General features: G+C 44.2%; 1 protein-coding gene across 1 annotated transcript in view; it reads right to left on the minus strand.

The window, feature by feature from the left end:
• Positions 1–1556: 1556 nt before the first annotated feature.
• The window catches only part of ABCB6 (ATP binding cassette subfamily B member 6 (LAN blood group)), a 38506-nt gene continuing 22578 nt past the window's right edge, over positions 1557–17484 (minus strand). Inside the window, exons 8-20 of the mRNA XM_075829127.1 lie at positions 16665–16774; positions 14965–15030; positions 12938–13063; positions 12779–12855; positions 12329–12392; positions 11222–11307; positions 9655–9712; positions 8844–8948; positions 8369–8543; positions 7203–7315; positions 6894–6988; positions 4801–4869; positions 1557–2725 (exon numbers count right to left, since the gene is read on the minus strand). Of these exons, the coding sequence (XP_075685242.1) occupies positions 2569–2725; positions 4801–4869; positions 6894–6988; positions 7203–7315; positions 8369–8543; positions 8844–8948; positions 9655–9712; positions 11222–11307; positions 12329–12392; positions 12779–12855; positions 12938–13063; positions 14965–15030; positions 16665–16774 (1301 nt within the window). The 3' untranslated portion in view covers positions 1557–2568. The remainder of the gene's footprint in view (positions 2726–4800; positions 4870–6893; positions 6989–7202; positions 7316–8368; positions 8544–8843; positions 8949–9654; positions 9713–11221; positions 11308–12328; positions 12393–12778; positions 12856–12937; positions 13064–14964; positions 15031–16664; positions 16775–17484) is intronic.

Here is a 17484-nt window from a genome sequence, read left to right on the forward strand (position 1 = left end):
GCGTACCAAAAAGTGTTTAAAGAGTAGAAGCCGGTCATAGAGCACCCCGAAGCCCCGCCCATCAAGGGAAACAAGAATCCTACACATTAGATTTCCACCTGTCTGATGCCATTTTCCTTTGAGATAAGCGGCATCAGGTGGGTCCGATTGCCGCTTATCCCATATCCCTAAGCAAATAACATGGCGGGAGTGTTTTTAGCATGATCTGTAATTTAATGAGTGATTTTGGCAGCACGACTGTGAGTAAATATCAGATTCGGCTTGCAGCCACACCTGAAAATTCAGGTTTGAGCGCAGTTCGGCCTCACACGCAGCTGTATTACGGCTTTGTACAAGTTCCCAGTTGTACGGAGCCGTTACACGGAGTCCATAGAGGTCGATAAGATCCATACTGTACCTCGGATTTTATATAAAGACTTCAGTAAGAGAATACAGAGCATACAGCAGCACATAGAGCGCGGTCCGACAGCGAGGATTTCTTTAGCCTGCATAAACTGTGCGATCAGCCGACAAACGACTGTTTGATCATTTGTCGCCTGGTCGCTGCCACGTTTACACGCACCAGATCGGCAACGAGCATCATTAATAAAGTTTGTTCGGCCGATTTTTTTTTTTGCCTGTGCAAATGCGCCTTATAAGAGGTCTTGGAAGCTGAGATGTGCGCTGCTGTATGTAGGGTCAGGAGAGTGTTGGTTCCTGCAGAACAGATACAGAGGAAGGTTAATAATCTATATGGCTCTGCAGGGTCAAAGAAACAAATATACTTGTTTTAGTCCGCAGAGCCATTACACAGGGACACTAGACCAGGCCTTCAGTGTATGGACCTTGCATACAGCAGCCTAAATCTAAGCTTCCTTGTATCCCCCTTGATTTTAGGTTTAGCAGACCCTGCTGTCTCAAGGCGACAACCCCTTTTTAAAATAAAGCCGGCATGTCGATCAGATGTGATTTCAGAGCGCACAGTCGCCCTGCAGTGGCCGCCGCAGGGAAACCGTAGCGTTACATGGCGGCCATCCATATAGTGCACGGACCTGCCGGGTACACGACTCTGGCTCTCCATTGTGACACACAGAAGGGGATCCCGATCTTGATGTCCATATGTCCTAATAGGACGGGGGTTGTAGAGAAAAATCACTTTAAAGAGGCTCTGTCACCAGATTTTGCAACCCCTATCTGCTATTGCGGCAGATCGGCGCTGCAATGTAGATTACAGTAACGTTTTTATTTTTAAAAAAAACAGCATTTTTGGCCAAGTTATGACCATTTTTGTATTTATGCAAATGAGGCTTGCAAAAGTCCAAGTGGGCGTGTTTAAAGTAAAAGTACAACTGGGCGTGTATTATGTGCGTACATCGGGGCGTGTTTACTACTTTTACTAGCTGGGCGTTCTGACGAGAAGTATCATCCACTTCTCTACACAATGCCCAGCTTCTGGCAGATCACGCTGTGATGTCACTCACAGGTCCTGCATCGTGTCGGACGAGCGAGGACACATCGGCACCAGATGATTCTGCAGCAGCATCAGCGTTTGCAGGTAAGTAGCTACATCGACTTACCTGCAAACACTGATGCTGCTGCAGAATCAACTGTAGCCTCTGGTGCCGACACGATGCAGGACCTGGGGCAGGAAGTGACGTCACAGTGTGATCTCTCGAGAACACGCTGTGTGTCTGCACTGCCAGAAGCTGGGTGTTAACGAACAGAACTGGATGATGCTGATTCGTCAGAATCATACACTCCCATTCCTAACGCCCAGCTAGTAAAAGTATTAAAAACGCCCCGATGTACGCACATAATACACGCCCAGTTGTACTTTTACTTTAAACACGCCCACTTGGACTTTTACTTTTCAACACGCCCAGTTGTACTTTTACTTTTCAACACACCCAGTTGTACTTTTGCAAGCCTCATTTGCATAAATACAAAAATGGTCATAACTTGGCCAAAAATGCTCGTTTTTTAAAAATAAAAACGTTACTGTAATCTACATTGCAGCGCCGATCACATGCAATAGCAGATAGGGGTTGCAAAATCTGGTGACAGAGCCTCTTTAAAAGGGCCACTAATCGTGTCGTCCTACAAGAGTGGCGCATTATAAGATTAGCAGATAATATATAGACATAGAAGTGTCTGGAGGTTTTCAGAAAAATATAAAATTGGTGATGGGGGGGGGGATTTTTCTACACTTCCTGTCAGTCATTCCATTGAAAAACTCTACAGTCCGTCTCTCTGCAGCCGCAAATGGCTGATAACAGAGGACAATAGATTACATTCAACTGCACAGCAAAATAGAGAGAGGTGAAATTTAGGTTTAGTGTCTCTTTTAGTGCAACGCGGCTTATTAAAGTTCTATGGCCAAAACCTGAGAGATTCTATAATGCGGCAGTCACGGAGGTTGTGTCTTCGGAGGGTTTGTTCCCGGGTGGCCACATTCTGCCTCCTCTGATAAGAGGCGATCAGGTCACTGCAGGATCTAATCCCCCAGAACGCTGAGGAGGGGAAACTATTCTGTTGCAGCCGCCGGCATTGTCCATGGCCGGGGCACCGGATGAGTGACATCTCCCCGGTCTAATGAGGTTTCCGGAGCGCTGGTTTTGGCTGCTGTAGTTTCTCCGACACGCGGTCTTTTCTCTCAGACTCGGAGTCAGATGACGACTCGTTGCCGCTTTGCTGCTTCTGCCACATTCCAGCGTAGACGCTTTCCTTGGCGAGCAACTCCTCGTGCCTGAAAGTAACGGGAAGTGACAATAAGGCATCGTTCTCTTCAATACGCCGGTCCATTTGTTCCAAATCCAACCACTGTATTCATATTTTTCATAACTGATGCCAATCATAGTGATCACTGACAAAAGGGTATGTATACTTCTGCAACAGTTTTTATTGCTCCAATGTATTGAAAATAAAAGATGAAGCATCTTTGTAAATAGTTGTGTTTAAAAAACACCTACCGTTTTGTGTCCACAGCTCTAATGCAGATCTATGTGTCTCTGTTTTCAGACTACAAACAAAACCTTTGTGCAGTTTGATTCTTCCAAAGTAGCGATGAGTAGGGGACAGATGGAAAGTAGTGTGACTGCGGAATCAGACTACGCAGGGCTTGTTTGTAGTCTGTAACCATGGAGACGCACACTGTAGGTCTGCACACGAGAAACCATTGTCTGCAAAAGTATACGTACTCTTTAACCATTTTACTGCCAAGGATGCGTGTGAAGAATCTATTCTTGGTATCATATTAAAGCCCAGAATCTAAGCTTTTAACCCCTTCCCGACATTTGACGTATCCATACGCCAAAGTTGGATAGGGGAAGTATGGAGCGGGCTCATGCAGTGAGCTCAATCCATACGAGGACGGTGTCGGCTGTATGTTACAGCCGACACTTCAGAGTAACTAGCGGCATCACACTCTAGCGCGATCCCACTAGTTTAACTCGTTAAATTCCGCGGTCAATACTGACCGCAGCATTTAAATCGTCAGAAAGAGGGGGACGACCCCCTCTAACAGCTCATCGCGCCCCCCCTGTAAAGCAATCGCGCGGGGGGGGGGGGCGATGGTTGCTATGGCTGCCTGGGGGCTTAATGAACGCCCTCAAGTCCGCCATCTTTGTACACCTATTAAGCCTTGCCTCCGGCAGGGCTTAATAGGTGCCTGTCGGAATCACGATATACTGCAATACATTAGTATTGCAGTATATCGTGCAAGCGATCTAACGATCGCTGGTTGAAGTCCCCTAGGGGGGCTAATAAAAAAAAGTTAAATAAAGTTTTTGGGTGTAAAAAAAAAAATATATATATATATATATATATATATATATATATATATATTAAAAGTTCAAAAAAACCCCCTTTTCCCATTTTCTACCTAGAGCATAGTCAAAAAAAGAAATAAATTAACATAATTGGTATCGCCGCGTCCGTAAAAGTCTGAACTATTATAATATATCGTTATGTAACCCGCACGTGAACGCCGTAAAAAAAATAAATTGTAAACGCCAGAATGTCTATTTTTTGGTCACCTAATTTCCCACAAAAAATGAAATAAAAAGTGATCAAACCGTCATATTTACACCAAAATTGTATTATTAAAAACGACAGCTTATGCCGCAAAAAATAAGCCCTCATACCGCTTGATCGACAGAAAAATAAAAAAGTTACGGCTCTCAGAATTTGGCGACACAAAATACATTTTCTTTTTTACACTTAGGTTTTTACATGTAAAAGTAGTAAAATATAGAAAAAAACATATATATTTGGTATCGCCGTAATCGTATTGACCCGCAGTATAAAGTTAACATGTTGTTTTAATTGCACAGTAAATTCCGTAAAAAACAGCGCGCAAAAAACCATGGAGGAATCGCTGTTTTTTTCATTTTCTACCCCACAAATAATTTTTTTCCCGTTTCCTAGTACATTATACGGCAAAATAAATGGTGTTACGAAAAACTACAACTCGTCCCGCAAAAATCAAGCCCTCATAGTACTATGTCGATGGAAAAATAAAGACGTTATGGCTTCTGGAAGGTGGGGAGGAAAAAACGAAAATGAAAATCTGAAAGTTGTTTACGACGGGAAGGGGTTAAAGGACGTCAGGCTCAAAAATTTGGGGTACAGAACTAATTTGAAGTTGGGAATCAGGATAAAAAAGTTTTACTTCCTGGTTCTGTGTCGCTGTGAGGGAGGGGGAGGGAGGGGAAGCTGCAAGTGAGAGCGGGAAGAAAAGATCAGTCGGAACCAATCATTTCAGAAAACGGAGATAATCATTAGCGCCTTGACACGGCTACGAGAGACACCAAGTGCATTTACCTTCCCCTTTCCACGATCTGCCCTTCCTTCAGCACCAGGATCTGGTCTGCGTTGATCACTGTGGAGAGCCTGCAAATAATATTTTAGAAATAAGATAGAAATAGAAAACATTTTATAATGTGGGTCAATGAAGCTGCGGTATAATCTTGGTATCGTAACAGACAATGCATAGCAGCGGGGCGTTCAATAAGCATGTCCATATTCCCAAAATAGGCTACAGGTCTAAGCCTATCACCTTACAGGAACAATCCATATAAAAACGTATATACCGTTTCATGCCTAGTTCAGCACCTGAAGGGGCGGAGCATGACACAGGGATTCGCAGAACACTGAGGAGAGAACCGCTATGTCATGCTCCGCCCCCTTGAGCCCAGCACTAGGCATAAGGCCTCATGCACACGACCGTAAAAACTCCCGTTATTACGGGTCGTAATTACGACCCGTAATAACGGGCTCATAGACTTCTATTGGCGACGGGTGCCTTCCCGTTTTCTTACGGGAAGGTGCCCGTGCCGTTGAAAAAGATAGAACATGTCCTATTTCAGGCCGTAATAACGGCACGGACAGCCCATAGAAGTCTATGGAGCTCCCGTAATGACGGGTAACTACATGTGTGCACCCGTCATTACGGCAGCGTTGCTAAGCGACGTCAGTAAATAGTCACTGTCCAGGGAGCTGAAAGAGTTAACTGATCGGCAGTAACTCTTTCAGCACCCTGGACAGTGACTACCGATCAGAATAAAGAGCAACCTGTAAAAAATAAAAGACGTTCATACTTACCGAGAACTTCCTGCTTCCTCCAGTCCGGTCTCCCGGCCGTTGCCTTGGTGACGCGTCCCTCTCGACATCCGGCCCGACGTCCTGGCTGTCCCTGGATGACGTTTCAGCCCATGTGACCGCTGCAGCCAATCACAGGTCAATCACAGGCTGCAGCCAATCACAGGTCAATCACAGGCTGCAGCGGTCACATGGACTGCCGCGTCATCCAGGGATGTCGGGCTGGATGTGAAGAGAGGGACGCGTCACCAAGACAACGGCCGGGTAAGTATGAATTTCTTTAACTTTTATTACAGAAAGGGCTGTCCCTTCTCTCTATCCTGCACTGATAGAGAGAAGGGGCTGCCGATTAGTGCAGTGCTATTTTGCCACCAAAAACGTGCCCGTAAATACGGGTGGAATACGGGTGACACCGGACCCATATTTACGGGCACTGGTCCGTAAATACTGGTGCAAAACGGGTCGAATACATGTGACACCGGACCCGTATTTACGCCAGTATTTACGGGTGGGAAAAAATACGGTCGTGTGCATGAGGCCTAACACAGTGAATCCGGTTTCCTGGAGTGTTTTCAGGACCTACAGCCTAAATTAAAACAGTCTTGTGCTCCTGACTCCACTCTGTGCAGTCTTTTTCTCTTCTAAGCTCAGCTGTTTTTGCTCCAGACTTCTCCTTCCTTCAATTTCTATGACAGGAAGTAGCTATCTGACAGCCATCACTGTCAGCCATATTAGTTCTAATGCAGATTATATCACTGTGACCCGGCCACCCAGAGGTCCTCCCCCAACTCAATCAGGATTCATGCACACGGCCGTTGTTTTCTTCAGTGTCCTATCCGTGTTTTTTTTTTGCGGATACCATACTGAACCATACACACTTTATTTTGCGGATGTGTGTCCATTCCGCCCAAATGATAGAACATGTCCTATTCTGGTCTATGTTTGCGATTCATCTCACCCATTCTAATGTAGGGGTCTGCAAAAAAAGCTGACAGCACATGGAAGCCACTAGGATCCATTTTTTCCGTTCTGCAAACGGGTGGTGTGAATGATGCCTTAAAGCGAGAGAACCCCCCACCTCCCATCATGAATCTATGTCTATCATGTGACACACTTGCTGCCAGGTTCCCATTCAGGTTACATCTGATTTCTGGGGGTCCCAGCAGTGGGACCACCCTGTGACCATCTTCATATCTGCAGCGTGGGACACAGCTGCGGTACAACAATGGTATGATATGAGATTTCTTAAGAAATACATGCAGCAGTTTTATTGTCCACCCTGAGACACAGACCTTAAGATCACGCTATGGTCTTACCTATGGGCAATTACAACTGTAGTCCGGTTAGCGCAAACCTTGGCTAGAGATGCCTGGATGTTGCGCTCAGTCTCTGTGTCCAGGGCAGATGTGGCCTAGGAAGAGAAAAACACAAAAATAGATCGTATAGGGGGTGGTTTTTGGTGCTCTCGTGCTGCAAAAATGCCTGGTGGGACCATCGGTGAAATACTGGTGAAGGGTTAAATAAAGCATTGGATCATAAACATCATGGGCAAACATGGAAACCAACATCTGGTTAGTAGCTCAGTATACCATATAAGAGTTTCAGTTAGAAACGTTTAGATTTACCTCGTCTAGAAGAACGATCTGTGGGGCTTTAAGAATGGTTCGCGCAATGGCGACTCGCTGCTTTTCTCCGCCGCTCAGTTTTAGACCTCGTTCCCCAACTTGTGTGTCGTAACCTGCAAATGTAGAAACATTATGTAAAAAAAAAGTTGTAACTGCAAGTATAAAGCTGGCCATAGATAGGATACAGACCAAGCCCCGACTACACAATAAATAACTTTAAGCTTGGAGATAAGCAGCTTGGGTCCGCTTATCTCCTGTCAAATCTTTATAGCCCTCTTTAAAATATGTTGGAAGACCGTCGGATTGTCCTCGTGGTGATTAAATAAATAGGATGTTCCCATAGACATTAGACCGTTGGGAGGTCACCATAGGCAGTTGGGATGTCCCCATAGGCATTAGACTGTTGGCACAACCCCATAGACATTAGACCGTTGGCACGACCCCATAGACATTAGACCTTTGGGACGACCCCATAGACATTAGACCTTTGGGACGACCCCATAGACATTAGACCTTTGGGACGACCCCATAGACATTAGACCTTTGGGACGACCCCATAGACATTAGACCTTTGGGACGACCCCATAGACATTAGACCTTTGGGACGACCCCATAGACATTAGACCTTTGGGACGACCCCATAGACATTAGACCTTTGGGACGACCCCATAGACATTAGACCTTTGGGACGACCCCATAGACATTAGACCTTTGGGACGACCCCATAGACATTAGACCTTTGGGACGACCCCATAGACATTAGACCTTTGGGACGACCCCATAGACATTAGACCTTTGGGACGACAGCATAGACATTAGACCTTTGGGACGACCCCATAGACATTAGACCTTTGGGACGACCCCATAGACATTAGACCTTTGGGACGACCCCATAGACATTAGACCTTTGGGACGACAGCATAGACATTAGACCCTTGGGACGACCCCATAGACATTAGACCTTTGGGACGACCCCATAGACATTAGACCTTTGGGACGACCCCATAGACATTAGACCTTTGGGACGACCCCATAGACATTAGACCTTTGGGACGACCCCATAGACATTAGACCTTTGGGACGACCCCATAGACATTAGACCGTTGGCTCTATAACCACAAAGCCTAGAGCTCACCCGTGATTAAAGTCTATAATCGATCACTCACCATCACGGAAAGTACAGATGCGCTCGTGAATATCAGCTGCCAGTGCTGCCTGCTCCACCTCTTCATCTGTAGCGTTCACTCTTCCATAGCGGATATTGTTGCGGATGGTGTCATTAAACAATACGGTGTCCTGGGGAACCACACCAATATGGGAGCGCAATGAAGCCTGCAAGACCTGCGAGGGAAACAGAAAGATATGAAACATTTAGATAGATAGATATGAGATAGATAGATAGATATGAGATAGATATGAGATAGATAGATGAGATAGATAGATATGAGATAGATATGAGATAGATATGAGATAGATATGAGATAGATAGATATGAGATAGATAGATATGAGATAGATAGATATGAGATAGATAGATATGAGATAGATATGAGATAGATATGAGATAGATATGAGATAGATATGAGATAGATATGAGATAGATAGATAGATAGATCAGTGAAGACTCTAGCTTGGCTCTCACTGTGGAGATGTCCTGCCCGTCTATCCGGATGCTGCCGCCTTTGACATCATAGAAACGGAAGAGCAGTCGCATGACGGTGCTTTTTCCAGCACCCGAAGGTCCAACCTGGTGAAGAAAACACAGGATTTAGTTGAAATCTTCATGCTCCGACACCTCATTACCTTGTACTGTCACAAAGCAGTGGCTGTTGCATTAACCAGATAGACTGGATTGACCATAGTAACCCATCACTACAGACATGACAGCTGCCGTCCTATAGGTTGCTATGGGCAATATCAGATTTAATAAATCACCTCCACTGAATGTTATTTTGCCCATTGTCAATAGTTCTTTGCATTGTAATAGAATTGAGTTGTTGCCGTGTTGTTTTGTGTATACAGCTCCTACGCAGTTCTATGTGCCTCCATAGTTATGGGTCTAGAAAAAGGGGTGTGGCTAAGGAGTACGCCGGCCAAGAGGCGGTGTAAAGGAAGAGAAAGTTGTCTAACATGTCTAGCAAGACGCGCCAAGTTTATCATACAGCGTGCGTCACTGTGATAAATTTGGCGCAGTTTCTGTCGCTCTGGTCTAGTTTTTTTCCTATCTAACTTTCAGACAGTATTAATACATTTCCGTCTTTATATTTGTTGAAGGTCGTATCTCTCCTTCATGCAAAACAATTACTGTAAGGAACGCTGGAGATCACACGGGTCTGGACAATAATGGATTTATACACAGAACCCGCTATCGTGCCCGCAATACGGAAAACAGGATTAAAAGCAAATCCCTCTGTGGAAAATCCAAACGTTAGAAAATTCAGTGAGCGTCTCACCAGTGCGACTGTCTGCCCCGGCATCACGGTGAACGAGACGTCACGGAGAATCTCCCTCCTCCAATGAAGAAAAGGAAACAATGCAGATGAATAAAGTAACAGACAATGTTATAATGATACAAAGTTATAAAACACATGCAGCAGATCTCCAAGGCCCTGTTCACACTGAGTTCTTCCTTCAGGAATTTTGAGGAAGATTTTGAATTGCCTGCGTTTCGCTTTACAAGTTTTTTCGCGTCATTTTTCGTGCGCACCTATTGAAGGTAATGCAAGGACCGCGGGCAAAAAACGCTCAAACTAGCACTAGGTTTTTCTGCCTCCCATTGATTGAAGTCAGAGGCGGAAACCGCGACAAGAAAGAACAAACCGCATTTTTTCCCCAGCAAGTGACTACAAGCCACTCAGGAAAAAACCGCCTATGCCTCCCATTGAAATCAATGGGGGGCGATTTCAGCCATTTTTTGGCACGGATTCCAGCCCTAACTTCCAGACTTGCACGATCATTGATTTCAGTGGTAACGCTTCCGTTTGTTTGTTTCCGTTTTTTTTAGTGGAAACAATAGCGTAGTCTACGAAATCAATAGTAATGCAAACGGAATGGTTTCCGTTCAGGTGTTCCTCCGACGGAAAGGTCTAATGGAACCCATGAAAGGAAGGGTGACGCTCATGTGAACAGGCCTTAATAAAATTATTCATACCGCAGTGCAGTGTGATTATAAAAGAAAAAAAAAAACACAACGGCAGAATTTTTCCCCCACTCCCTTAAATAAAAAAAAAGTTACCCAATAAATTATATGTACCCCAAAATAGTGCTATGGAAAAATACAACTCGTTGTGCAAAAAAACAGCTGAGACGCTTCATCGACGGAAAAACTAAAACATCCCTGCGGTCCTGAATGCCAAAATAGGCTCAGTCCTTAAAGAGAACCTTTCACCCCTTCCCACCCATACATGTGAAGCGGAGTGCAGCATGTAATGGGGAGGGCTGCACAAACCCGGGGCACTTTAAAAAAAAAAATGTCTACCTCCCTCCGTTATTTAGATATCGGTGCCATTATATTTGGCGCCCGATATTTAAATAACCCCCTGAACAGTCAAGGGGGCGTGTACTGTCAAGGGGGCGTGTTACTATGGCTGTGACACTGTCCAATCAGATATGAACAGTGTTCCAGCAAAAGTGAGGAGAGAGAGAGTGTGTGCGCTGCACATGTATGGGGAGATGAAAGGTTCTCTTTAAGGGGTTAAACAACCCAGCCCAATATATACAGTAATTAATGTAATCTGGCATCCAATAATCCAGAAATTCTGATAATCCAAAATAATTTGGACTCCCAAGATCAACGGAAATAACCAATTATGAGACATTCATTTACTAAAGATCCAGCGGCAGATCGTATGTCCGTGTCTTACATCGGATTCACTTGCTTTGAACTTTTTTTCTTTTCGATAATCCATAATATTTGATACCCCGGCACATCGGGTCTATTACAAGAATTTTACTGTATGTTAAAATCTAAATATAAAAGAAATATGGCCAATGTGACCCCCCCCCCATAGACCCCCATACCCGTCTGTGTAGCTGAAATAGACATTCTCAAATTCAATCTTTCCCAAGCGGAACTTCAGCCCCGGGGCGTTCACCAAATCCTTCACCTGCAGATTAGGAATAGAGGAGCAAACTGATCAGGAAGAGGCAAAAAAATCATTTCCTACTGAATAACTGCGCCATCTTTTTATAAGGAAAGCCATAGGTCTTGTTCGACCGGCTCTCAACATCATTTAGTATTTTATTTAATCTAAACTGGTCCAAAATATTGCGCCGATTCATTTCTCAATATATCCAATGCATAGACAGAGCTCAATGATAAAATTCTGTTTTCCTGCAGCCACCACTAGGTGGAGCTTAGGAAAATACTGCATACGCCATAATTACACAGTATATAGTAAGCTCCCCCTAGTGGTGGTCGCAGGAAAAACTGAATTTTATAACATTTACAGGGGTATTCTCATCTTGGAGATTTATGACATTTATAACATATTCTGTGTATATTCCATAAACGTCCGATAGGTGTGGGTCCCGCATCTATCTCTGAAATGGGGTCCCCTGATTACCGTCTTACCTTGTCCCGCTGTCGCTACTCTCTGGCCACTGAGTTACTTGATGGCTGGTTGTAAGGAAACAGTCGAGCTTGCTGAGCTACGCTTCTCTGCTTGCTGGCAGCAAATGGAATATTTCTTGTTTACATCTAGACATTGAAAACCTGTATAGACCTAATACTTCTCACAGCTGAGGCTTTGTTACAATTGTATCCAGTCTGGACAATCCTCTGTGAGCCAAGTACATCAGCAGCACAAATCTCTCCCCTGTCCTGAGTTTGAAACATTTTACCTGCACTGATACATTGTAACAGTCTGGAGTCCAGAGGATTGTCTAGACTGAGTACAATCGTACCAAACCCTCAGCTGTGAGAAGTATTTAGTTCTGTACATGTTTTCCCATTGCGGAGGTTTGTTTTTGCTACTACTAGGTCAACACTACATGACAATAGGGTGAACTAGATGGATCTGTAGCTTTCTCGCAAACTTACTATGTAGCAATATGTATCTATAGGTAACTAAATAACTATGTGAGCATCTGAACTGACACAAAGAACAGGAATGAAGGTTCACTCACCTCTTGGTCTTCACTGAACAGCTCAAACATGTTCTCCATGTCAATGAATGAATTCTGAATCATCCTGGGAAGCGATGAAATACACAACTAAATAACTCTGTAAAGTTTATTTTACATTTATATTAACGTCACGGCGCCTGGTAACATAATGTATTTTCTTTAGTGTCCGCTGCTCTTTAACTCAGCCCTAATAGGGCCACGCTGATCAGTGAATCCAGCTGCGCTGCATTGACTATTGGAGTCTGAAATCCACCTCCTGTCTCATCAGAGGTAAAAGACTGGTCCTTTGCCCCCTTCTTCCATGCTTTACACTGCAGCTCTGCTTGTTCAGTTTGGCTTTGTGTATCAGCACAAGCTCAGTAGGAAGTCAGTACATAGAGAGGTCATTTATATTACAGCAGGGACATAAGTGCTCACATTGGCCATACCACACCCAGAAAAATCACTTACCTGTAGTAGGTGCCGAACCAGTTAAGAGGAGTGTAGAGCTGGATGATGTAGGTTCCAAACAATACAAAATCCCCCACCTGCGAGTGCAAGAAGGTGACGTCAGCAACGCTCATCTGTGCAGAATAGACTGAACTGCAGCGAAATCTGAGGTCAACTTACTTTAAACTTGTTCTCGGTGACAAAATAGGCACAAAGCAGCGACCCGGCCAGCAGCCCGAGCCCAATGATGAGGTTCTGGGTCTGATTTAGGAAGGCGAGCGTTGCGTTAACTTTCCACTCTGACACCTGCGAGGATGAAAAGAACGTGACTTAGGTGTAAAACCAAATATGAGAACATTTCTTTAATCCGGCATCCTATAGTCCGGAAACACTTGTTTAGGGCACAGATCTGCAAGAAAACATGGACTAAAAATAGAAGACGCAGCAGAGATCAGGAATTGTGAGAACTTAAAGTGAATGTCTGACTTTTATCATCAGGCAATTTAAGGTCCCAAATTCTGTGCGGATTAAGTTCCTAATATATCTTTATAGCGGTGAGAGCTCTGTTTTTCTGATAAAGAGCTCCAAATTCCCTGGATAGACATAGATTTAAAGGCTATGCACAAATATATCGATTTTTTAAAAAATAAAACCGTGTATCATTATGATTGGTGCAACTTTGTAATTACTTTTTACTTTAATAGAGATACAGCTGCTTTGTATTCTGTATACAGAGCAGCTGTATCATGCGCTGAAACCTGAATCCACCAGGTTAGCGGGTCCTGTTCCTAACTTAGATGTGATCGGTAACCGCTCGATCCTCAGCCTCAGAGACCCACAGGACCTGATGGACTCAGCGCATGATACAGCTGCTCTATATACAGGATACAAAGCAGCTGTATCTCAAAAAAGTACATTTTAAATAAAATGTAATAACAAAGTTGCACCAAACACACGGATACAATGTTTTATTTATAAAAAAAAAAAAGTTTTCAAAGTTGTACAAAAGCATTTTAACTGCCTGCAGCCACCACTAGGGGAGCTTAAAGGGGTTATGTCACCACAGACATTTATGGCATATCCAGGGTACCACACTAGGGACCTGCACCTTTCCCCCGAACGGGGGGCCCCCTCCAACCCGTCCACTTAGCATTGAGGCAGAGTATAGGTGCACAACAAGATGTGTCCTGAGCTATGCTATATCGATAACCCCTATAGAAGTCTATATGCTCTTCTTCAGCTAACGTCCTCTCCAAGAAGAGCCAAAACGGGTAGACGCGATATCACAGCCGAAGGGGCACAACGCTCTGCCGAGTAAGTCTGTCCTTCGTTTCAGCGATTGGTGGGGGGGGGGGGGGTTTAAGCACTTGCATCCAACGATCGCTGGTTCAAGTCGCCTAGGGGGACTAATAAAAAATGTAAGTCTCAGTTAAATAAAGTTTTTGGGGATGTTCCCAAAAAAAGAAAAATATATATATTAAAAGTTAAAACAAAAAAAATAAATATTTTCAAATTTTTTCCCTAAAACAATGTTAAAAAAATAAATAATTAACGTAACTTGTATCGCTGCGTCCATAAAAGTCTGAACTATCACAATATAGCGTTGTTTAACCCGCTCTGTGAATGCTCGTAAAAATAAATATATAAATATATATATATATAAACATGCTGTTTTTTGGTCACCTTAGCACCCCCAAAAAAATGGAATAAAAGGTGATCAAAAAGTCGCATATACCCCAAAATGGTATCGGTGAAAACTACAGGTGCCCACGCAAAATATTAGCCCTCATACCATTAAATTGATGGAAAAATAAAAGTTATGGCTCTCAAAATATGGCGACAAAAAAATAATATTTTTTTTTTGGCCTGGTCTTTAAGGGGTTAAGTATGTAGCAAGTTCCTAAACTCCCCCTAGTGGTGGCTGCTGGTAACTAGCATGTTTTATTTTAAATTTAAATCTTTGCAGGAGATTTGGAGCTCTGTATCAGGAAAAACATTGCTCCGACCGCTATTAAAATATTTGAAGACATTAATCAACCAAGAATTTTTAACCTTTTTAGATAAAAGGGTGGATATTCACTTTAAGCTTTATGTACTTTTACAGGACCACCCTGTAATGCAGAACATCTGATAATTAATGAATTCCATTAAGGGACTTGTATTATATAGCAGTAGAACGTGGACTGCGGGGAAAAGCTCCGTCTTACCTGGTACTTCACTATTGCATCATTGAATCTGTTCACCTCGTAAGACTCAGCATTGTAATACTTCACCTGGAAGAGAAGAGCGGGCGTCATGTTAGTGATCCTAAGGGCTCATATAGCGGAGGAGTTGGTAAAAACACATAAGATTACGGACAGTGATATAAGACACTGACATGACTGAGAATGAAGCCGTCACTTCCACTAGGTTGTAGAAAATTCTAATCTGCATTCACACAGAAATCCGCAGACTAAAGCTAGCAATACATGTTAGTCGGCCTAACCCATTGATATTTATAGGATGGACTCATGGTTTAATGTGTATGGGCGGAGACCAACAGTCCCCCATCGTTCTGGCCGTGCATGCTTTTGGGGATATGGAAAAAATAGCCTTCAGCTAATGGCCATATAATGTGTATGACCGGCCTAGCGAACCTCTGATGTGCAGCGGTAAATGTGGCCGCGGTGAAATCCAGCAGGTTTGGATTTCCGACAGCGGTTGCGGTAACTTGCGGGTTCTCAACACAACCACGTTTCTTATCGCGATAATGCGATCTTATGTCGCGCGGCCACAAGTCGCCTTGTAGCCATAATGTCATGTGAGAAGTGTCAAAACATGTCAAGAGAGTAAACAGGACACTACCACTCAGAGGGCGCCCCCTGTTTCAGCCAAAAAATAAAAAAAATCTCTGGAAAACTTATGTCGATTCCATTCCAGACGTCTTCTGGCTTCGTTTTCTGGAAAATAAAGTAGCTGTCTGACAGGTACCAGCAACGCCGGCCATATTAGCTGCTTTTTCCGTCACCTGGTCACCTTGAGACATTCTCCATGGCAGACAACCCCAGAGACAAAACTCTGTCCCCTTCAATCTCCCTTAGGCTAGATTCACATGAGCGTATGAAACCTCGGACGTGAAAAACTAGTTTTTCCCCTCCGAGGTGCTCCTGTGCTGCCCCCCTGCGGGACACGTTATCACGCATCCCCCACAGACAAGAGTCTATGGAGATGATGCACAAAAGAATAGGACATTTCCTATTTTGTCATGGACCCTTCACACGCTCCATTGAAACAACGGCCGTCTGAACGGCCCCATTGAATTACAAAGGTCCACGTGACGGCTGTTGTTTCATCGTTCGTGTGAATAAGGCCTTACAGCGCAGAAACATGTTTGATTCAATATATAGAGTAAAACGATGAACTGGTTTCAGTGACTAAATGTTGACAGACCGGAACCTTTACAGGTAAAAAGTTTTTTGTTTTTAAAAAAAAATATGTTGAAGTACAAGGAATGCTGGGAAGTGCCGTTCAGCAGTGATCTCAGCGAGGGAGGAAGTAGCTAACTTCTCCTTCTACTTGGGTTTCAATAGAAATGAATATAGCTGGAAGTCTGGGACATAACTGCATAAAAAGAAAAAGGTTACATATGGGATTTTTAACAAACATATAGCGGTTTTATGGTCTGCCTTGAAATACAGCCTAGTTGTTAGTGGTCCTGCCAGAGATGATGATCTACCTGGATCCCGAAGATCCCCCGGTCTTATAAACCAGGTCCTTAGCAGCTATTTATTGTATTAAATGTATCAGACATTGATAAAACATCACATAGAGATCTCAGTAGTGAATGGCTTGATGACCGGGCGCAGCAAATAGACACAATGAGAACATTTATAATGTAGCTGAGAGAGCAGTAAAAAGTCGGAGTCACCGTTTCAAAGTTCAGCAGTGAATCCACGGCCCGAGATTTGGCCTCGTTGTCTCTGGTGTTCATATCCCGGCGGTATTTAGTCCTCCACTCGGTGATGATGATGGTCAGGGCTGAAAACCAGGAATGTTAAGGTTAAAGGGGTATTCCCAACTTAGACATTGATGGCATATCCACGGGAACATCTCCAGAACTGGGGTCGCCCGACCCTCATACTGCCCGGTGAGGTGGTCTACGGCCGCTGCATTCAGGCAAAGTAGGAATGGGGAGGTGGCCACATGGCTCTCATGTACACGGCTCTCTCCATTCTGTTCTATGGGATCTTCGGAAACAGGTGAGCAAGCGTGGCCGCGAGGCCACCTCTCCAATCATCCTCTGCCTGGATATGGCAGCCAGTGGCCACCTCATCAGACGGGATGGGGTTCGGGTGACCCCAGTTCTGGAGAGAAGCACAGGTCCCAGATACTCCCAGCCACCATTGCCAGAGATTTCATGGTCTAAGATAACCACTCCCATTGTCTAATTTCAGTGTCGGAGACTCCCAGTCCCTATTGCCTAACATTTCAGGGTCTAAGATAACCAGTCCCTATTGTCTATGATTTTAGGGTCCTTTTACACGGCCGATCAACAAGACAGCTCGTTTGCTCCTTTCACAAGGAGCAAGCGATCGTTCGCCCCCATACATTTCCATCATGTCGGCAGCACATCTCCCGGTTTACACAATGGCCTAGCGACCATTTTATTGGCCACATAAATGAGCAGATCAGGAGACGAACGAGCAACTGCTCGTTCATTGGCTGATCTTTGAGCTGTTTACACAGGA

This window comes from Rhinoderma darwinii, chromosome 6 (genome assembly GCF_050947455.1).
Source record: "Rhinoderma darwinii isolate aRhiDar2 chromosome 6, aRhiDar2.hap1, whole genome shotgun sequence".
NCBI lineage: Eukaryota > Metazoa > Chordata > Amphibia > Anura > Rhinodermatidae > Rhinoderma > Rhinoderma darwinii.